Source organism: Euphorbia lathyris, chromosome 5 (assembly GCF_963576675.1).
Source record: "Euphorbia lathyris chromosome 5, ddEupLath1.1, whole genome shotgun sequence".
Taxonomy (NCBI): domain Eukaryota; kingdom Viridiplantae; phylum Streptophyta; class Magnoliopsida; order Malpighiales; family Euphorbiaceae; genus Euphorbia; species Euphorbia lathyris.
This window is the reverse complement of record NC_088914.1, coordinates 91,389,420-91,404,331: the sequence shown is the minus strand read 5'-3', so window position 1 is coordinate 91,404,331 and position 14,912 is coordinate 91,389,420. Positions and strand designations below refer to the sequence as shown.

Genomic DNA, 14,912 nt, shown 5'->3' with positions numbered 1-14,912 from the left:
AAACCGAAATTATCTTTACTGAAGAAGTCATTCCTACAGATATTGTTGAAACACCCACAGTTGAAGACAATCCTCTCCCTAGAGAAGTAAGAATTCCCAGAGGTGACTTTGAGGAAAATATAATAGATATTGTCCAAAATGGAGTAAGAACTAGAAGCCAACTAAGGCTTCTGAATAATGTTGTGTCCGTTTCATGTATAGAACCAAATAACTTTCCAGAAGCTGAAGGAGATGAGTACTGGAGGATTGCTATGCAAGAATTACTAGACCAGATCAAGAGAAATGACGTATGGGACTTAGTGCTCTATCCAAACAACAAGAAAACCATCAGAACCAGATGGGTCTTTCGAAATAAGTTGGATGAAGAAAGAAACGTGATCAGAAACAAAGCAAGGCAGTTGCACAAGGATACAATCAACGGGAAGGTATATGCTATGGAGAAACATTTGCTCGAGTAAACTTTCGAAGTCCCCAAACTTTCGAACCATGTTTATAAACTCAAGAAGGCTCTGTACGAATTGAAACAAGCACCACGTGCTTGGTATGAACATTCAACAACTTTCCTTCTGACTAGAAACTATGTGAGAGGAAAACCTGATACACCCCTGTTTATCAAGTGGAAGGGTAAAGATACCCTCTTAGCACAAGTATATGTTGATGATATAATTTTTGGTTCTATTGATGAATTACTTTGTAGAGAATTTAGCAAACAAATGCAGACTGAGTTTGAAATGTCCATGATGGGAGAACTTAGCTTCTTTCTTGGACTTCAAATTAAGCAAGGCAAAAATGGAATATTCGTTAGCCAAGCTAAATATGCCAATGAAATACTAAAGAAATATGACATGGAGAATTGCAAGGCAATCTCCACACCTATGAGCACTGACACCGTACTTTCAGTAGATGAGTCAGGTAAGTCAGTAGACAACAAATTGTACAGTGGTATGATTGGTTCCATACTTTATCTAACTACAATTAGACTAAATATACAATTCTCTGTATGTTATTGTGCTGGATATCAATCTAACCCTAAGGAATTACACTACATAGTAGTGAAAAGAATGCTTAGGTATTTGCAAAGTTTTGTGAATGCAGGCCTCTGGTATCTCAACACCTCTGATTTTACCCTTCTAGGATATACAGATGCTAACTATGGACGAGATAAGCTGGAAGAAAAAAGTACCTCTGGTGGATGTCACTTTCTCGGAAGCAGCTTGGTATCTTGGTTCAATAAGAATCAATCCTTAGTGGCTCTGTCAACCACAAAAGCAGAGTACATTGCTGCTGGAAGCTGTGTTGCTCAAATCCTTTAAATCAATCAACAACTAGAAGATTTTGGAGTCAGGACCAAGAGCATTGATGTCATGTGTGACAATAAGAGTCCTATTGATCTTTCCAAAAATCCAATCCAGCACAACAGGATGAAGCATGTTAGTATAAGGCATCACTTCATCAGAGATCATGTTCTTAAAGGAGAAACCTAGCCAATCTATGTATCTTCGGAAGCACAGCTTGTGGATATCTTCCCAAAGCCTATGGAAAGAGAGAAATTCTATGCTCTAAGAGAATCAATATGTTCAATCCTCTTCAGTAGCTCTGTGTGCCACATAAGTATGCTTTTAATGATAAATGCTTCTTGCTACATGTCTCTTCTGATTGCATGCCACGTCTTCTAGGGTTAGTATGCCTATTAAGCCTAAGAACTAGAAACGACAAATTCATCATTAACTATAGCCTATTTTTGCACTGTCACTGACATAATGTCAGAATCTAGGTCATAATTGCCTCTGTCCTTGAGAACTCTGATATTCTGACCTCTCACCTGCCCTAATTTGCCTATAAAAGGAAGATAAATCACATCACAATTCTTTTGAGCTTGAAATTTCTTTTGCTTCTCTGTTTCTCTATGTGAACTTCACTCTTCAAAAAGTTCATCTTCAAGCTTCCAAGTTCATCCTTAAGCTTCATCAATGGAGTCTGACCATAAAGATAGAACATCAACAAGTGCTTCCGAGAGTGAGAATCTCCGCTCTTCAGAAGTAAATCCTTCCTCACCGGAGGAAGAGCTGGTGGATTATGAAGATTCGCCAGAAAAACCCAAGACTCCTCCTCCAGAACCCTTCAGCCCATTACTGATAAGTCCAGAATGTACCTAATTTAACATGCATAATTGTGTTTGATTTCATGTAAATTGTGTGTTAATTACTTTATTTTGGAAAGATTTTACATGAGTATTTGATGTTTGTTTGCAAGGTATTAATTATTTGGAAAAAGCTAAATCGGAGCAAAAATGGATTAAAATTGAGCAAGATAGCAAGCTTTCAAGTGGAGTCACGTCCGAGAATTAGAAGTCGCGTCCGAAAACCTGAAACAATTCGCCAAGGACAAGAAGCAAGTTTCTATCACTGTCGAGATTACCAGAATCTCAGCAGAGACACGCACTAGCCAGAAATGCGCGCTGATCTTCCCCCTGTCCCTCGCTCTGTGGTCTAAATTTCCAAATTACGATCCAACCATATGCTCTCATCTCCTTTTTCTTTTTTGAAATCATCTCCTTTTCATTCTGGAGCAAAGATGGAAATTGCGTTTTTGAGAAAGAGTTTTCGAATTAAAGAAGTTACCTGATTTCAGTGGCGGAACCAGGAATTAAAATTTGGAGGGCTAATTTTAACCGTATGGTTGATAGTAAATTTTCAAAGTCCAGCCCGTTAGGGCTGGACAAAGATTTTTTAGCCTCCAACGCATTAAAAGTGTAAAAATGTTATCATTTTTTAGAAACTAGTATTGAACTAATAGAAATTAAACATGTTTACTTTTTTTTAATGGTAAAAACATAATAAAAATCAATATTAAATATGTTTATTTTTTTTAACGGGATAGACATATTAAAAATGAATTCAAAAGTGTTATTAAAATAAAAATAAAGAGTCCATTTAAATTAATTAATAATGATAACATATTTTTATAATTATTGAAAAATAAAATTAAAATAAATAAAAACTTTTTTTTAAAAAATAAGGTTGGAGAGAGTCGAACATAAAACCTCTCAAATAGAAATAAACATCTTTAACCATCTCCTCCAAAATATTATCATATATCATTACTAAAAAAAAATTCTCAATTTTTCCGGCGGCTTGCCGGGGCTCGAGCCTATCCCAACCCCCCTAGTTCCGTCCCTGCCTGATTTGCTACTCCTCGTTTTTTTGGGTATGTCATAGCACATGAATCAGATGGAAATATGAGATGATGCCTAATTGTGACGGATTAACAGTACCAACATTTGAAATGTAAATTTCTTTTAGCGACATCTTTATACGCTCATTTGATATAAAAATTGTTTATTGTAGGTGGTAGCTAGAAGTTATCTAATATATATTTTTTAAATATCTATCCATAATTGTTTTCGAACATGAACTAAAATTTATATTATAGAAGTGAATAAAAGAATTTTTTTTTTTTTTATAAAAACCAAACGAACACTAAAGGCGATGAGATCTTTTTGGGTTTTAATGTTGTCAGAACTGGACAAAATATTAAAAATTGGATCTATGGGTCATTTAGTTCAATCAAAGAATTTGAATTGGTAAGGTGAATACATAATATATATAAAGTTTAAAATTATAAACCAGATATACATTATTTAGAAATTGGAATTATCTTTTTCAACTATAACCTAATATGGATTCATAATCACCATGTTTTAGTGAATTATGATTGTTTGTCGGAAAATATTGTGTTTTGAAAAATTTTGGGTAGTGAAATTTTTTATATTGGAAAATAAAATATTTTTCGATGTTTGGCTACAACACCGAAAAATGAGAAGAAGTTGTGGGTGACTACTGTTTTCAAAGGGTAAGAAGAAATGGATTATGGTTCCAAAAGTTTAGAAAAATGTTTTACTGTTTTAAAAAGTGTTTCTTGATAAATTTTCATGTTGACTAATTTAAAATTTTTTATTGACTTATTTTTTTAAGTATATAAATATGGAAAAATAAAAAAAATGCAAACAAACAAACGGGGTTTTAAATTTTCAAAAAGTAATACGAGTTTTTAATTAATTTTTAAAAGTAATGGTTAGCAGGTTGAGCCCGATTGTTGAAGATTAACGAAAGAGTTGGAGAAAAAAGAGGTTTTGGTGCATATGTAAGGTAGTATATCACTAAGGAGGAGGGGGCATAAAATAAAATAAAATGGATAGTTAACTAAATATTTGTTTGTTATTAATGAATATAAAATGTAAAAATAAAGTGGTCAAATAATTGTTTCGTCTAAATCTCAAATTGCATCCTTTTTGTGTCATAAAGAACATGCTTTAATTAAGCAGTGATTCCTTGTTCAACTTAATCCCCTATATATATATATATATATAGGTTTTAAAAATCAGACCGGACTGGCCGGTTGGACCGGGTTAACCGAAAACCGGCTAGGTATCCAATCCAGTTATGCTATATAGGGGTCACTACTAGTGACCCCTGCGAACCGGGTGAAACCAGCGAACCAGAATCAACCTGACGACCCGGTTTCACCCCGGTTTATATTCTACTTTTTCGAAATTGAACAACAAAAGCTGCTGATTTAATTTGGCGGGGTATTAATTATAAAAACATAAAACTTTGAAGGACCAATTGATAACTTAGCCCACTTATTTCTTAGCAGACCTTTTACCCAATTGACCTCTACTACTCTTCTCAATTTGCCACTAATCTATTTATAACCTACCCATTCACTACTTTATTTATTTATTTATTTTGTAAAAACTGATATCTTTTGTGGTGCTTAATGAAATAAAAAAAAAACTTGATAATTTCACATTTATATACTTTTTATTTCAATAGGCCTACAAATTTTTTATTTCACATTTATATACTTTTTATTTTAATTTTTAACTTATAATTTCTTATGGAATTTGTAATATTTTTATTTTAATGATCTGATTTGTAAAATTTGCCTCTACAAAATCTGGGCAGATTTTTTTAGTTATATGATTTGTAATTAATTATATATATTTCAAACAAAAACTATTAATTTATATATATATTATTTATGACGTCATCCGGTTCAATCGGTCCGAGTCAACCGGTTGAATCCATTGATCCCTGAACCCTTTACCACACCGGTTTGATGTCCGGTCCGGTTTTTAAAACCATGATATATATATTTGTTCAATCTATCTATCTATCTATCTATCATTCAGCATATGGAGATGGAGCCACTAAGGCAGTTGTTTCTTGTATTCCTCCTAGGCTCATTCTTTATCATGTGTTGTTTGGGGTCAGATTACAATTATAGAATGGCAAGTGGTCCTTCAACTGCATCAAAGATTGTAAATGTTGATGATTTTGGAGCTAAAGCTGATGGAATTATTGATGATTCTGAGGTATATAACATTGATTTGACATAATTAAAGTGAATATATTTGGTGTAATATTGGAAATGTTTGGTTGGAATTTTGGTTAGGCATTTGAGAAAGCATGGAAGGAGGCTTGTTCTTCTCAAACAAGTGTTACTTTGATTGTCCCTAACAACAATATTTATCATCTCAAACCACTCACATTTTCAGGCCCTTGTCAATCTGATATCATTTTTAAGGTCAGTTTTCTTATCTCTCTCTGTATTTCTTCTATATCGATGCCATGCCATGACTACATATTGTTGACAGATTCATGGAACGGTGAAAGCTTCAAATAAAATGGAGGATTATGGAGAGGATACAAGACATTGGATAGTATTTTATAATGTACAAAATCTAAGAGTTAAAGGTGGTGGAATCATCAATGGAAATGGAAGAATTTGGTGGATAAATTCTTGCAAATTTGACAAAACCAAGGTCCCTCCCCTCCCTCTTTCTTAATTTAATCCTCAATTTTCTATATATTATAACTAATTATGGTTATTCTTTTCTCTTCGGCATATATATAGCCTTGCAAACATGCACCAACTGTAAGTAATTCATTACCCTCTTGTTTAAATTTCCTCTCATTTTCCAAATATAATTCGAGAGAATATTTGCAGGCTGTAACTTTCTATGAATGCAAGAATCTAATAGTATCAAATCTATGGTTAAAAAATGCACAACAAATGCACATAAGTATTCAAAAATGTGTGAATGTGCGGATTTTGAAGCTTAAAGTGACTGCTCCCGGGAATAGTCCTAATACTGATGGAATTCATGTGACTGGCACACAAAATATTCGGATAAGAAAGTGTGTGATAAGAACAGGTATTTTATAGAGTTGAGAATAGGGGTGTGGTGTGGTGATCATGAATAATCTTTGTTAATTGATTTTTTAATGAAGGTGATGATTGCATATCAATAGTAAGTGGATCAAAGAATGTAGAAGCCACAGATATAAGTTGTGGACCAGGGCATGGAATAAGGTATGCAATGTATGTGTGCATGTGTTCAATTCAAGTGTATTTGAAGCTAAATTGAATTATTAATTGAATTGGAAGTGCAGCATTGGTAGCTTAGGAGCAGGTCATTCAGAGGCTCAAGTTTCAAATGTGTTTGTTAATAGAGCTACTTTTTCTGGCACCACTAATGGGGTTAGAATTAAGACTTGGCAGGTTTGTTAATTCCTTCCTCCTACATTAATTAATTAATTTCACTACCTACTAAAACAAGCCCATATGATTACTTTTTTCAGGGAGGCTCTGGGTATGCCAAAAACATAATATTTGAAAACATACTAATGAAAAATGTGACTAATCCTATAATTGTGGATCAAAACTACTGTGATCAAGACGATCCATGTCCACAACAGGTAATATATTAGTAATTCATATATATACACTCTCTCACACGACACTCACTCATTATTGATTGCAGAAATCAGCAGTGCACGTAAGCAATATAATATACAGAAACATAAGAGGAACAAGTTCTTCAAAGGTGGCCATGAAATTTGATTGTAGCAACACATTTCCTTGTCAGAAAATTATGTTGCAAAATGTTATTTTATCAACTCAACAACATCAAACTGCTCAAGCTTCATGCATTAATGTTAATATGCCAGTTTTACCAAATGTTTCTCCTCAATGCTCGACTACTTCAATTCTCTAAATTCCCTTGTATTGTATTGTATATATATTACAATCACCCAACTGTGTTTCTTTATTTTAATGAATTTGTATTTATGATTTTCTATTTCTTGGGTGATTAATTGCATTTGTACACTATTACGACTTTGGATTTGTTAGATAATTTTTATTTGTCATTTTTCTTTTTTAAATCAAGTAAGGTTAAAGCAAATATGAGAATACATCTTTGTGTTTTTCTATTTTTTTTTTTTCTTTTCTTCTATTAAAACTAATAAACTTTTAATGGTTAATTGTTGAAAAGAGGAGAGTGTATTACACTCGCAAAGATGAGAGTTTGAAACGAATTCTGCCCTCAACTCAAAGTTCAAATTTATGTATATGAAAAAATAAAATGATGATAGATTTATACAAATGATGTGTCGCTATGATGTGGCATAATATAAGAAATTTAAAAATAAAAAAATAGTGAAAAGAAAGAAAAAAGAAAAATTAAATGCTCCAACATGCAAATAAAGGTTGCAAGTGGGGACACTACCATCCACATTGTACTAGCTTTGCTGTCTTACCTTTCTTTTCTTTTTATATTTTTCATTTTATTATTCAAATTTTTTTAATTCGAGGATAAGGTGTAAAAATACCCCTAACGTTTACAGTCAGAAGCAATTTTACATCTATGCCTTTAAATTATTGGCATAACACGCATTTGGTTTCCAAACTAAATCCGTCGAAGCCAATTAGAAACTTGTTCTACCAAAATCAGTAATTGGATCCCCGAACCAAGTAAAAATCAACAATTCAACCCAAAATTAAAATATTATTCATTATAATTTCTTAGCATAACACTCATTTGAGCTCTTGAACTAAAACTTCAAAGTCAATTAGAACTTCAAATTATCAAAATCATCAATTAGGTTTCTGAACTAAGCAGAAATTATCAATTGAATCATCATTCTATCATAAAATCAGAAAATTGTGACTATTTGACATGAACAATAATGATTTTTATAGTAACTCAAAATGGATTTGAGGAAGATGATCTAAAATTGCTCAGCCGAATAATTTTCGATGAGAACTCAATTGCTATTTTTGTTTAGAATGAAAATTCAATTAATGATTTTTTTTAATTTAAAAACCTCATTGATAATTTTACGATCCTAATTGATTTTGAAGCTTAAACTTAGAGAGCCAGAAAAAAAATCAAAGTAAGATTTCATCAAGAAAGATAAAATATTGTCACTAACCTTGAACGAAGTTTCTAGGAGCGATATTCTTTCTGTATTTATTTTTTTTTAATTTTTTTTTTTTAAGAAAAATATTTGAAATTTCATTAGATAAAAAATAAAGAAGTACAACAAGTATAATGTAAGGAATAAAATCTCACATGATTACAGACTAAAGCAAATACAGAAAATGACTACAGAGAGCAAAAAAACCCATAAAGGGTACAAAAAACACAAAACAACAATATATTCCTCGTTAATTCAAATCTGTAGAAAGACATCTGCAATCCAAACTTCATCCTTTAGACCATTCCGAATATTCGGATTTGAGTCCTTTTTTTGTTGCAACCACGTAGATTTATTGATCCGCGGATAAGATAAACCATTTCCGCTCTTGCTAAATCCGAAAAAAGCATAAACGACAGAATAATAGAGAGCATATACAATCAGACAGATAAAGAGTTTCGAAGAAATATATGAATACAGACTAAAAAAGCAATAAAAAAATTAAAGAAATCTAACCCGGTGTGAGGAGGAAGAAGGAAGATCCTTCATCCTACTCAAAGTAGATCAACAAAATAGGAAGATTGATAGAAAAAGGAAAAAGAAAGAAGTTTTTTTTTTCCGGTTTCTGCAAAGGATTTGAGCAGTTATTCCGTGACTTGTTTTGACTTGTTAATTTTTTTTTTTTTATATATAATTGTCACACCTTCATTTATTTTTGTAATAAGCTAAAAACAAAGAATATAATCAATTTATACATTTATTTATCGAAAAATAATATATTCTGAAAAATATCAGGTATGGAATATTTTTTATTGAAAATAATATTTTCTGTGTTTGGATAAAATAATATTAAAATATGAGAAAAATGATGAGTGAATACTCTTAAAAGAAATGAAATAGAGTTTCAAAAAGATTAGAAACATATTTTATTTTTAAAATTAGGTAAAATATTTTTCTCACTCATTCAATTAGTTAATTCAAAAAAATTTCATCAACTTATTTTACTAAGTAAATAAAAAAATGGGTAATTAATTTATTAGTCCCAATATTTTAACAAAACACACTGTTTAGTTCTTGTATTTTCAAAAACATATGGTAAGGTTCCTAACTTTTTTCTCAGTGAACTGTTTAGTCCTTCCATCTGTTTGTTAGATTTTTTACCGTTTATGAATTCAGAAATGACTAAATTACCATTTACTATTTACCTTCAAATTTCAGAAGAGGAAATCCAATTTAGAAGAAGAAGCTATTTATATGGAGAACAAGAAAAAGAACAGACCCAATGCTTACAAATTTGAACGATTAAGAAGAAAATCAAGAAGAATAACACTCATAGTTAATTTGAGATGCAGTAGAGTTTAAAGGAAATGAAAACAAAGGAAAAGAACGCACATTCAAATTGACTAACAAATTTTTTATAAGAGTCTAACGGCAGAGACTAAACAGTTCATCGAAAAACAAATTTAGAGACTTTATCATGTATTTTTAAAAATACAAAGACTAAACCGTATGTTTTGTCAAAATATAAGAACTAATAAATTAATTACCCTAATATATATATATATAATATTTTTCAACCAACAAACCGCTCATAATCTTCATCCAAGAAGTCAATCAAATATCTAACTTCAAAATTATCAATTAATCTAAGATTTCAATCGAATATCTAACTTCAAAATTATCAGTTAAGTCCCTATACTATACTATTTTTATCAATTAAATCCCTAATCTATGCCTAAAACACAAAGTGGAAGGCTGCCAACAATTAAAGCAACAAAAAGTATAATAATATCCAAAGCCATTGAATATTCTCGTGGGCCTCATTTTATTGTTTGTTTTATACTTTTTGGTGCTTTGACTATTAACATGGTTACTCTACGTTTTAGGCACCTTTAGGCAGGTTTCCAATTTGTAAAAGTAACATTGATTATTGACTTAATTGATAATTTTGAAAAGTTGGGGATACAATTGATTTTTCGGATAAAGGTTAAGGTGTGAATTGGATTTTAAGTTAAAAATAAAATATTTTTATTGATATTATATACAATTATCGTATTACATGTGATCCAATGGGGTTTAGACCTGGCAATTTCCGTGTTCGTGTCGTGTTCGTGTCAATTTTCGGGTTAGTGTCAAAACCTGAAACACGAACACGACACGAAAACGTTTCGTGTCATAAAATCCGAACACGAACACGACCTGCTCTTGACACGGTAAACACGACACGACACGAATTTTTTACACAACCAATTAAATTGACACGAACTGACCTGCTAACACGACCTGACCTGCTCAACACGACCCGAATTTTTCACACAACCAATTAAATTGACACGATCTGACCTGCTAACACGACCTGACCTGCTCAACACGACCCGACCTGTCATTCCAAATATTTTGAACTTTCCTTCAAATTCATAATTTGAAAAATTAAAACCTAATAAGTTAAGTATTACAAACAATCTGAAATATGATTCAAATCCATCATAATAAATTTAAAACATCCATAAACACACAAACTAAAAATATTTAGGTTTAACACCCATCAAAAATAGCATAATCAAATTACATATATCAATCAACTTGAATTGAACTTGAACCAGTAGCCATAGTTGTAGGAACGCTCTCAACCATATCATCCTTCTCCACAATATCTTCACCCAAATCATCTTTGCGCAATACTGAAAAATATTAACACAAATTAAAGATCCTTAAATTTGTGTTATCAAATTGAAATTCAACAAATACAATTTTAAATTGTTAGTAAGATATAAAATTTACCTTGCTCCCCAAATAACCAATCTCTTGTGCAAATCAATGCGTCAACCATGTCATGTGTAAGTGAACTCCTAAATTGATCTAACACTTTTGGATTTAGCATCATCTTTTAGCTCCATCAACTCATCAACTCATCGTCGCCGTTTTCACCAACTTCACCAGATTGATCAACATTAATAGCTCTCATTTCATGATCCATCTATGTGACAATAAAATCAATTCTTTAGACACAGCAAAAAGTCACATAACAATGCAAGTAAACTCAAAAAAATTAGGATAACAAAGTAAACTCAAAAAAATAACATAAAAACAAAGTAAACTCAAAAAAGTAAACTCATACATTTAGAATAATACATAAGATAACAAAGTAAACTCAAAAAAATAACATAAGATAAAAGAGTAAACTCAAAAAAGTAAACTCATACATTTAGAATAATACATAAGATAACAAAGTAAGCTTAAAAAAATTTAGGATAAGAATGCAAGTAACCATATGCTCTTATTTAGGAAAATATAATTTCATGCTTTTAGAATGTTGCACAAAATAATGACTTTTTCTATGAAAAAATGTAACAAAAATTGTAAGGCAATATACTTAAACAAATGGCAAGTCTAGAAAGTCAGGCCTCCCTATAAAATAATAAAATTCCAGACCAAATGCAAGATCCCCTAAGATCATATGCCATAAAGAATTAAACTCCAAACTTTAATTAAACTCCAAACTTTTGGGTTAAGAAAATGAGTACGCATATATTCAGGGAACTATATTTTCATACATTTGATTCAATAATACATAAGATAACTAAGTAAACCAAAAAAAATAGGAATAATATGGAAATTAAGAACAATACAGTGACATAAACAGGCACAACATTCATAAATTTACAAATTTCACAGAAAAAGTCATTATTTTGTGCAACATTCAGGAGGGTTTGGCCATTGAAGATGACGGTTCGGATCGACGTTCATGACCTCAACGGCGAGATTAAAACAGAGAGTAGCAGAGGAGATAAATCAGATAAACAAAAGACCATGAATCGTACTCCATAAATACAGAAGATCAAAGATCGCCATGGAAGAACTGAAAGGAGAATTAGAGAGAAAGAGCATACTCGAAGATGAACGGCGCCGCTGGCTAGTGAGGGAGAGGCAGAGCAGCCGCCAGCGCTGGCTAGTGAGGGAGAAGGAGAAGCAGCCGCCGCCGGCTAGTGAGGGAGAGGGAGAAACAGCCGCCGACGATCGCGAGACGAAGAAGACGATGAGGGAGACTCGAGAGCACTGAGTGAGTGAGCAGGTATAATAAGATAAGATTAGGGTTTTATTTTTATACTCTATATTTATACTCATAAATAAATAAGAAAAGTTTATATGTACCTAGTTTAAGTTTATTATAATTTATAATTTTTTAATACCTAGTTTAAGTTTATTATAATTTTTAATTTTTTTAATTAAATTTCGGGTCAGTTCCGTGTCTTCGGGTTGACATGAAAATGACACGAAAATTAACGTGTCATTTCGTGTCGTGTCAATTTTCGTGTCGTGTCATAAACCCCTAAACACTAACACTAAAAAAGCAGGTCGTGTTCGTGTCGTGTCATCGGGTCGTGTGTCGCGTTGCCGGGTCTAGGTTAAATGCATCGTTTGTCACTAAACTTTCATGTCGAAATAGTCACTCAATTTCAATTTGTGTTAATAAAATCACCCAATTTTGAATTTTGTCTCAATTAAGTCACACTGACGATTTGAAAAGCAAAAAGTCACTGAAAAAGTGATGTGTCTGCTATATCAATAGTAGTCAACTTTCACTGTTGATCGAAACGATATGTGACTGCCATCTAACCTACCAAAACGACATGTGGTTGTCACATAGCTGATCGAAATGACATGTGTCAGCTAGGTGACAGCCACATGTCATTTCGGTTAGTTAGGTGGAAACCACGTGTCGTTTCGGTCAGTAATGAAAGTTTACTACTGTTGATGTGGCAGCCACGTCAGTTTTGCAGTGTGTTTTTTCTCTTGAAGTCGTCAGAGTGACTTAATTGAGATAAAATTCAAAGTTGAGTGACTATTTTGAGATAACCATAAAAGTTTAATGACTAACGGTGCCTTTAACTCCCCAATGAGGTAATCTCTCATTAAGTAGTAATCGCCAATGCCACGTGGATCAGTGAAGGAATGACCATAGGATCACGCACGTTCAACCTATGTCTTGTGTGTTGATTTATAGAAACATAGTTACAGCTAGTGCAACCGTTTCAGGGTGACAATGGACCTCCACCATTAAGAAACTATCACGTGGGCTCTTGCTCATCTAGAGCACATAGTCCAATTCTCCTATAAATAAAAAAAGGATATACTACACTAAAAGGTAAAAAAAAATCATGCTCATTTGCAGGTACATACTTTTCAGTATTATTCTCCTTTCGCTTTGCTGAGTTAAGTATTGGAGCGGGTTCAGGTCTTTATCATTTTTCTGTCTTATCTCAAACATCGAAAGGAACCCCCAAAAGCTCACATCAGATTATCACACATCAAATTGGTACGTGGAGAGAAGAGTTAAAACTATGACTCAGTTAAACAGTCTTGTGATCCATACGTCATTCAACATCCATTCGTTATAATCCACCACCAAGATCTATAACCCTCGTAGACGTAAAGGATAACCCACTCAAACTCTTGCAAATTAGCACCGAGTTTGGCTTGGGTAAAGCCTGTTTGGGTTATCTGGATCTGTAATAAAGGAAAACTATGAACAAAATTACTAAATAGGTCATCTACAACATGAGCTTCTTGTAGGAATCGATGAACATTCTTAGGACCGAACATGTAATAGAGATAGAAATCATTAGAGAGGAGTTGAAAGGGGCTAAAGAGGCCAACGAACATCCAAAAAATCATGGCTCTATTGCTTGTTCTACCAGACATCACATCATCTGAAGTTGCCCATGTAAGAGAAAGTCATCTCTAGATTCTCAATAGGAAGACACAAGAGGTAGATCTAGAGGAAACATAATCCTCATCATCGCATATGTCATCATTCTAGGACACTTTCTAAGGAGCAGCATAGGGGTGGACTCGACGATTCGTACTATTCTCCTTCCTCAAAACTCCATCCTAGAGACGCTATCGAGATTACTCTAACTAATCAAAGTCTTCGAAGCAAACAAAAAACCCATCAGGAAGAACTCAATCGAATCTTATGAAGGCAACCAATGTGTGGCTCTTTCATATATTAAGATATGACTCAGTTCATTAACGGGCAAACTTATATATTCGGTACAAACCTGAATATATTTCCAACAATGTAGAACTAGCTTAAATGAGTAGATTGGTACTGCTAAAATTCGTAAACATTATAGTTGTGGTATGCTTTGAAGAAATAATTGCTTGAACTTTAAAAACAGTAAAAAAAACAAAAACTTATGCTTCCTCTAGTATTTCAACTCATACCGCGATGTTGGTCGTTTGATTTTTTTTAAGACACGTGTAACATATCTTTTGAAATACAATTTATTTTTTTATTTGTAACCAAGCAATTAATTAACATTATTTTAAATAAGTTGATGGACTATCAGAATATTTTAAGCAAATTGAAGATATTATTGAAACATTTTGAAAGTTTGGAGGTCAATCGAGTTTTCTTTTTTAATTAATTCAGTTGGTAAATGATGTATTAAGCTAAAAAAAAACTAATGGTGTTTTTTTTTAATGAAGATTGCTATTCACCGTTCCCTTTTTACTTACCACCCTCATTTGACGTTTTTGCCTTTTTCATTTTTTTTTTCAACCAAAACTTCTCATTCTCTCTAATCTCTCCAAAAATCACAGGCCCCTACACGAGAATCATGATGGGAAATTACATAAAGA

General features: G+C 32.5%; 1 protein-coding gene and 1 long non-coding RNA gene across 2 annotated transcripts; one reads left to right on the top strand and one right to left on the bottom strand.

The window, feature by feature from the left end:
* Nucleotides 1-5,204: 5,204 nt before the first annotated feature.
* LOC136230773 (polygalacturonase-like) lies at nt 5,205-7,167 on the top strand. Its single transcript, XM_066019950.1, has 9 exons — nt 5,205-5,377; nt 5,458-5,589; nt 5,660-5,827; nt 5,920-5,940; nt 6,013-6,220; nt 6,297-6,378; nt 6,459-6,567; nt 6,648-6,764; nt 6,830-7,167. Exons 1-9 carry the CDS (start codon nt 5,258-5,260, stop codon nt 7,061-7,063), a joined length of 1,191 nt encoding a protein of 396 aa, XP_065876022.1. The 5' UTR covers nt 5,205-5,257; the 3' UTR covers nt 7,064-7,167.
* A 3,483-nt stretch (nt 7,168-10,650) lies between these two features.
* LOC136230635 (uncharacterized) lies at nt 10,651-12,350 on the bottom strand. Its single transcript, XR_010689486.1, has 3 exons — nt 12,158-12,350; nt 11,049-11,244; nt 10,651-10,948 (listed from the first exon to the last, which is right to left on the bottom strand). It is a non-coding gene; the product is annotated as an uncharacterized lncRNA (long non-coding RNA).
* Between the last annotated feature and the right edge of the window lie 2,562 nt (nt 12,351-14,912).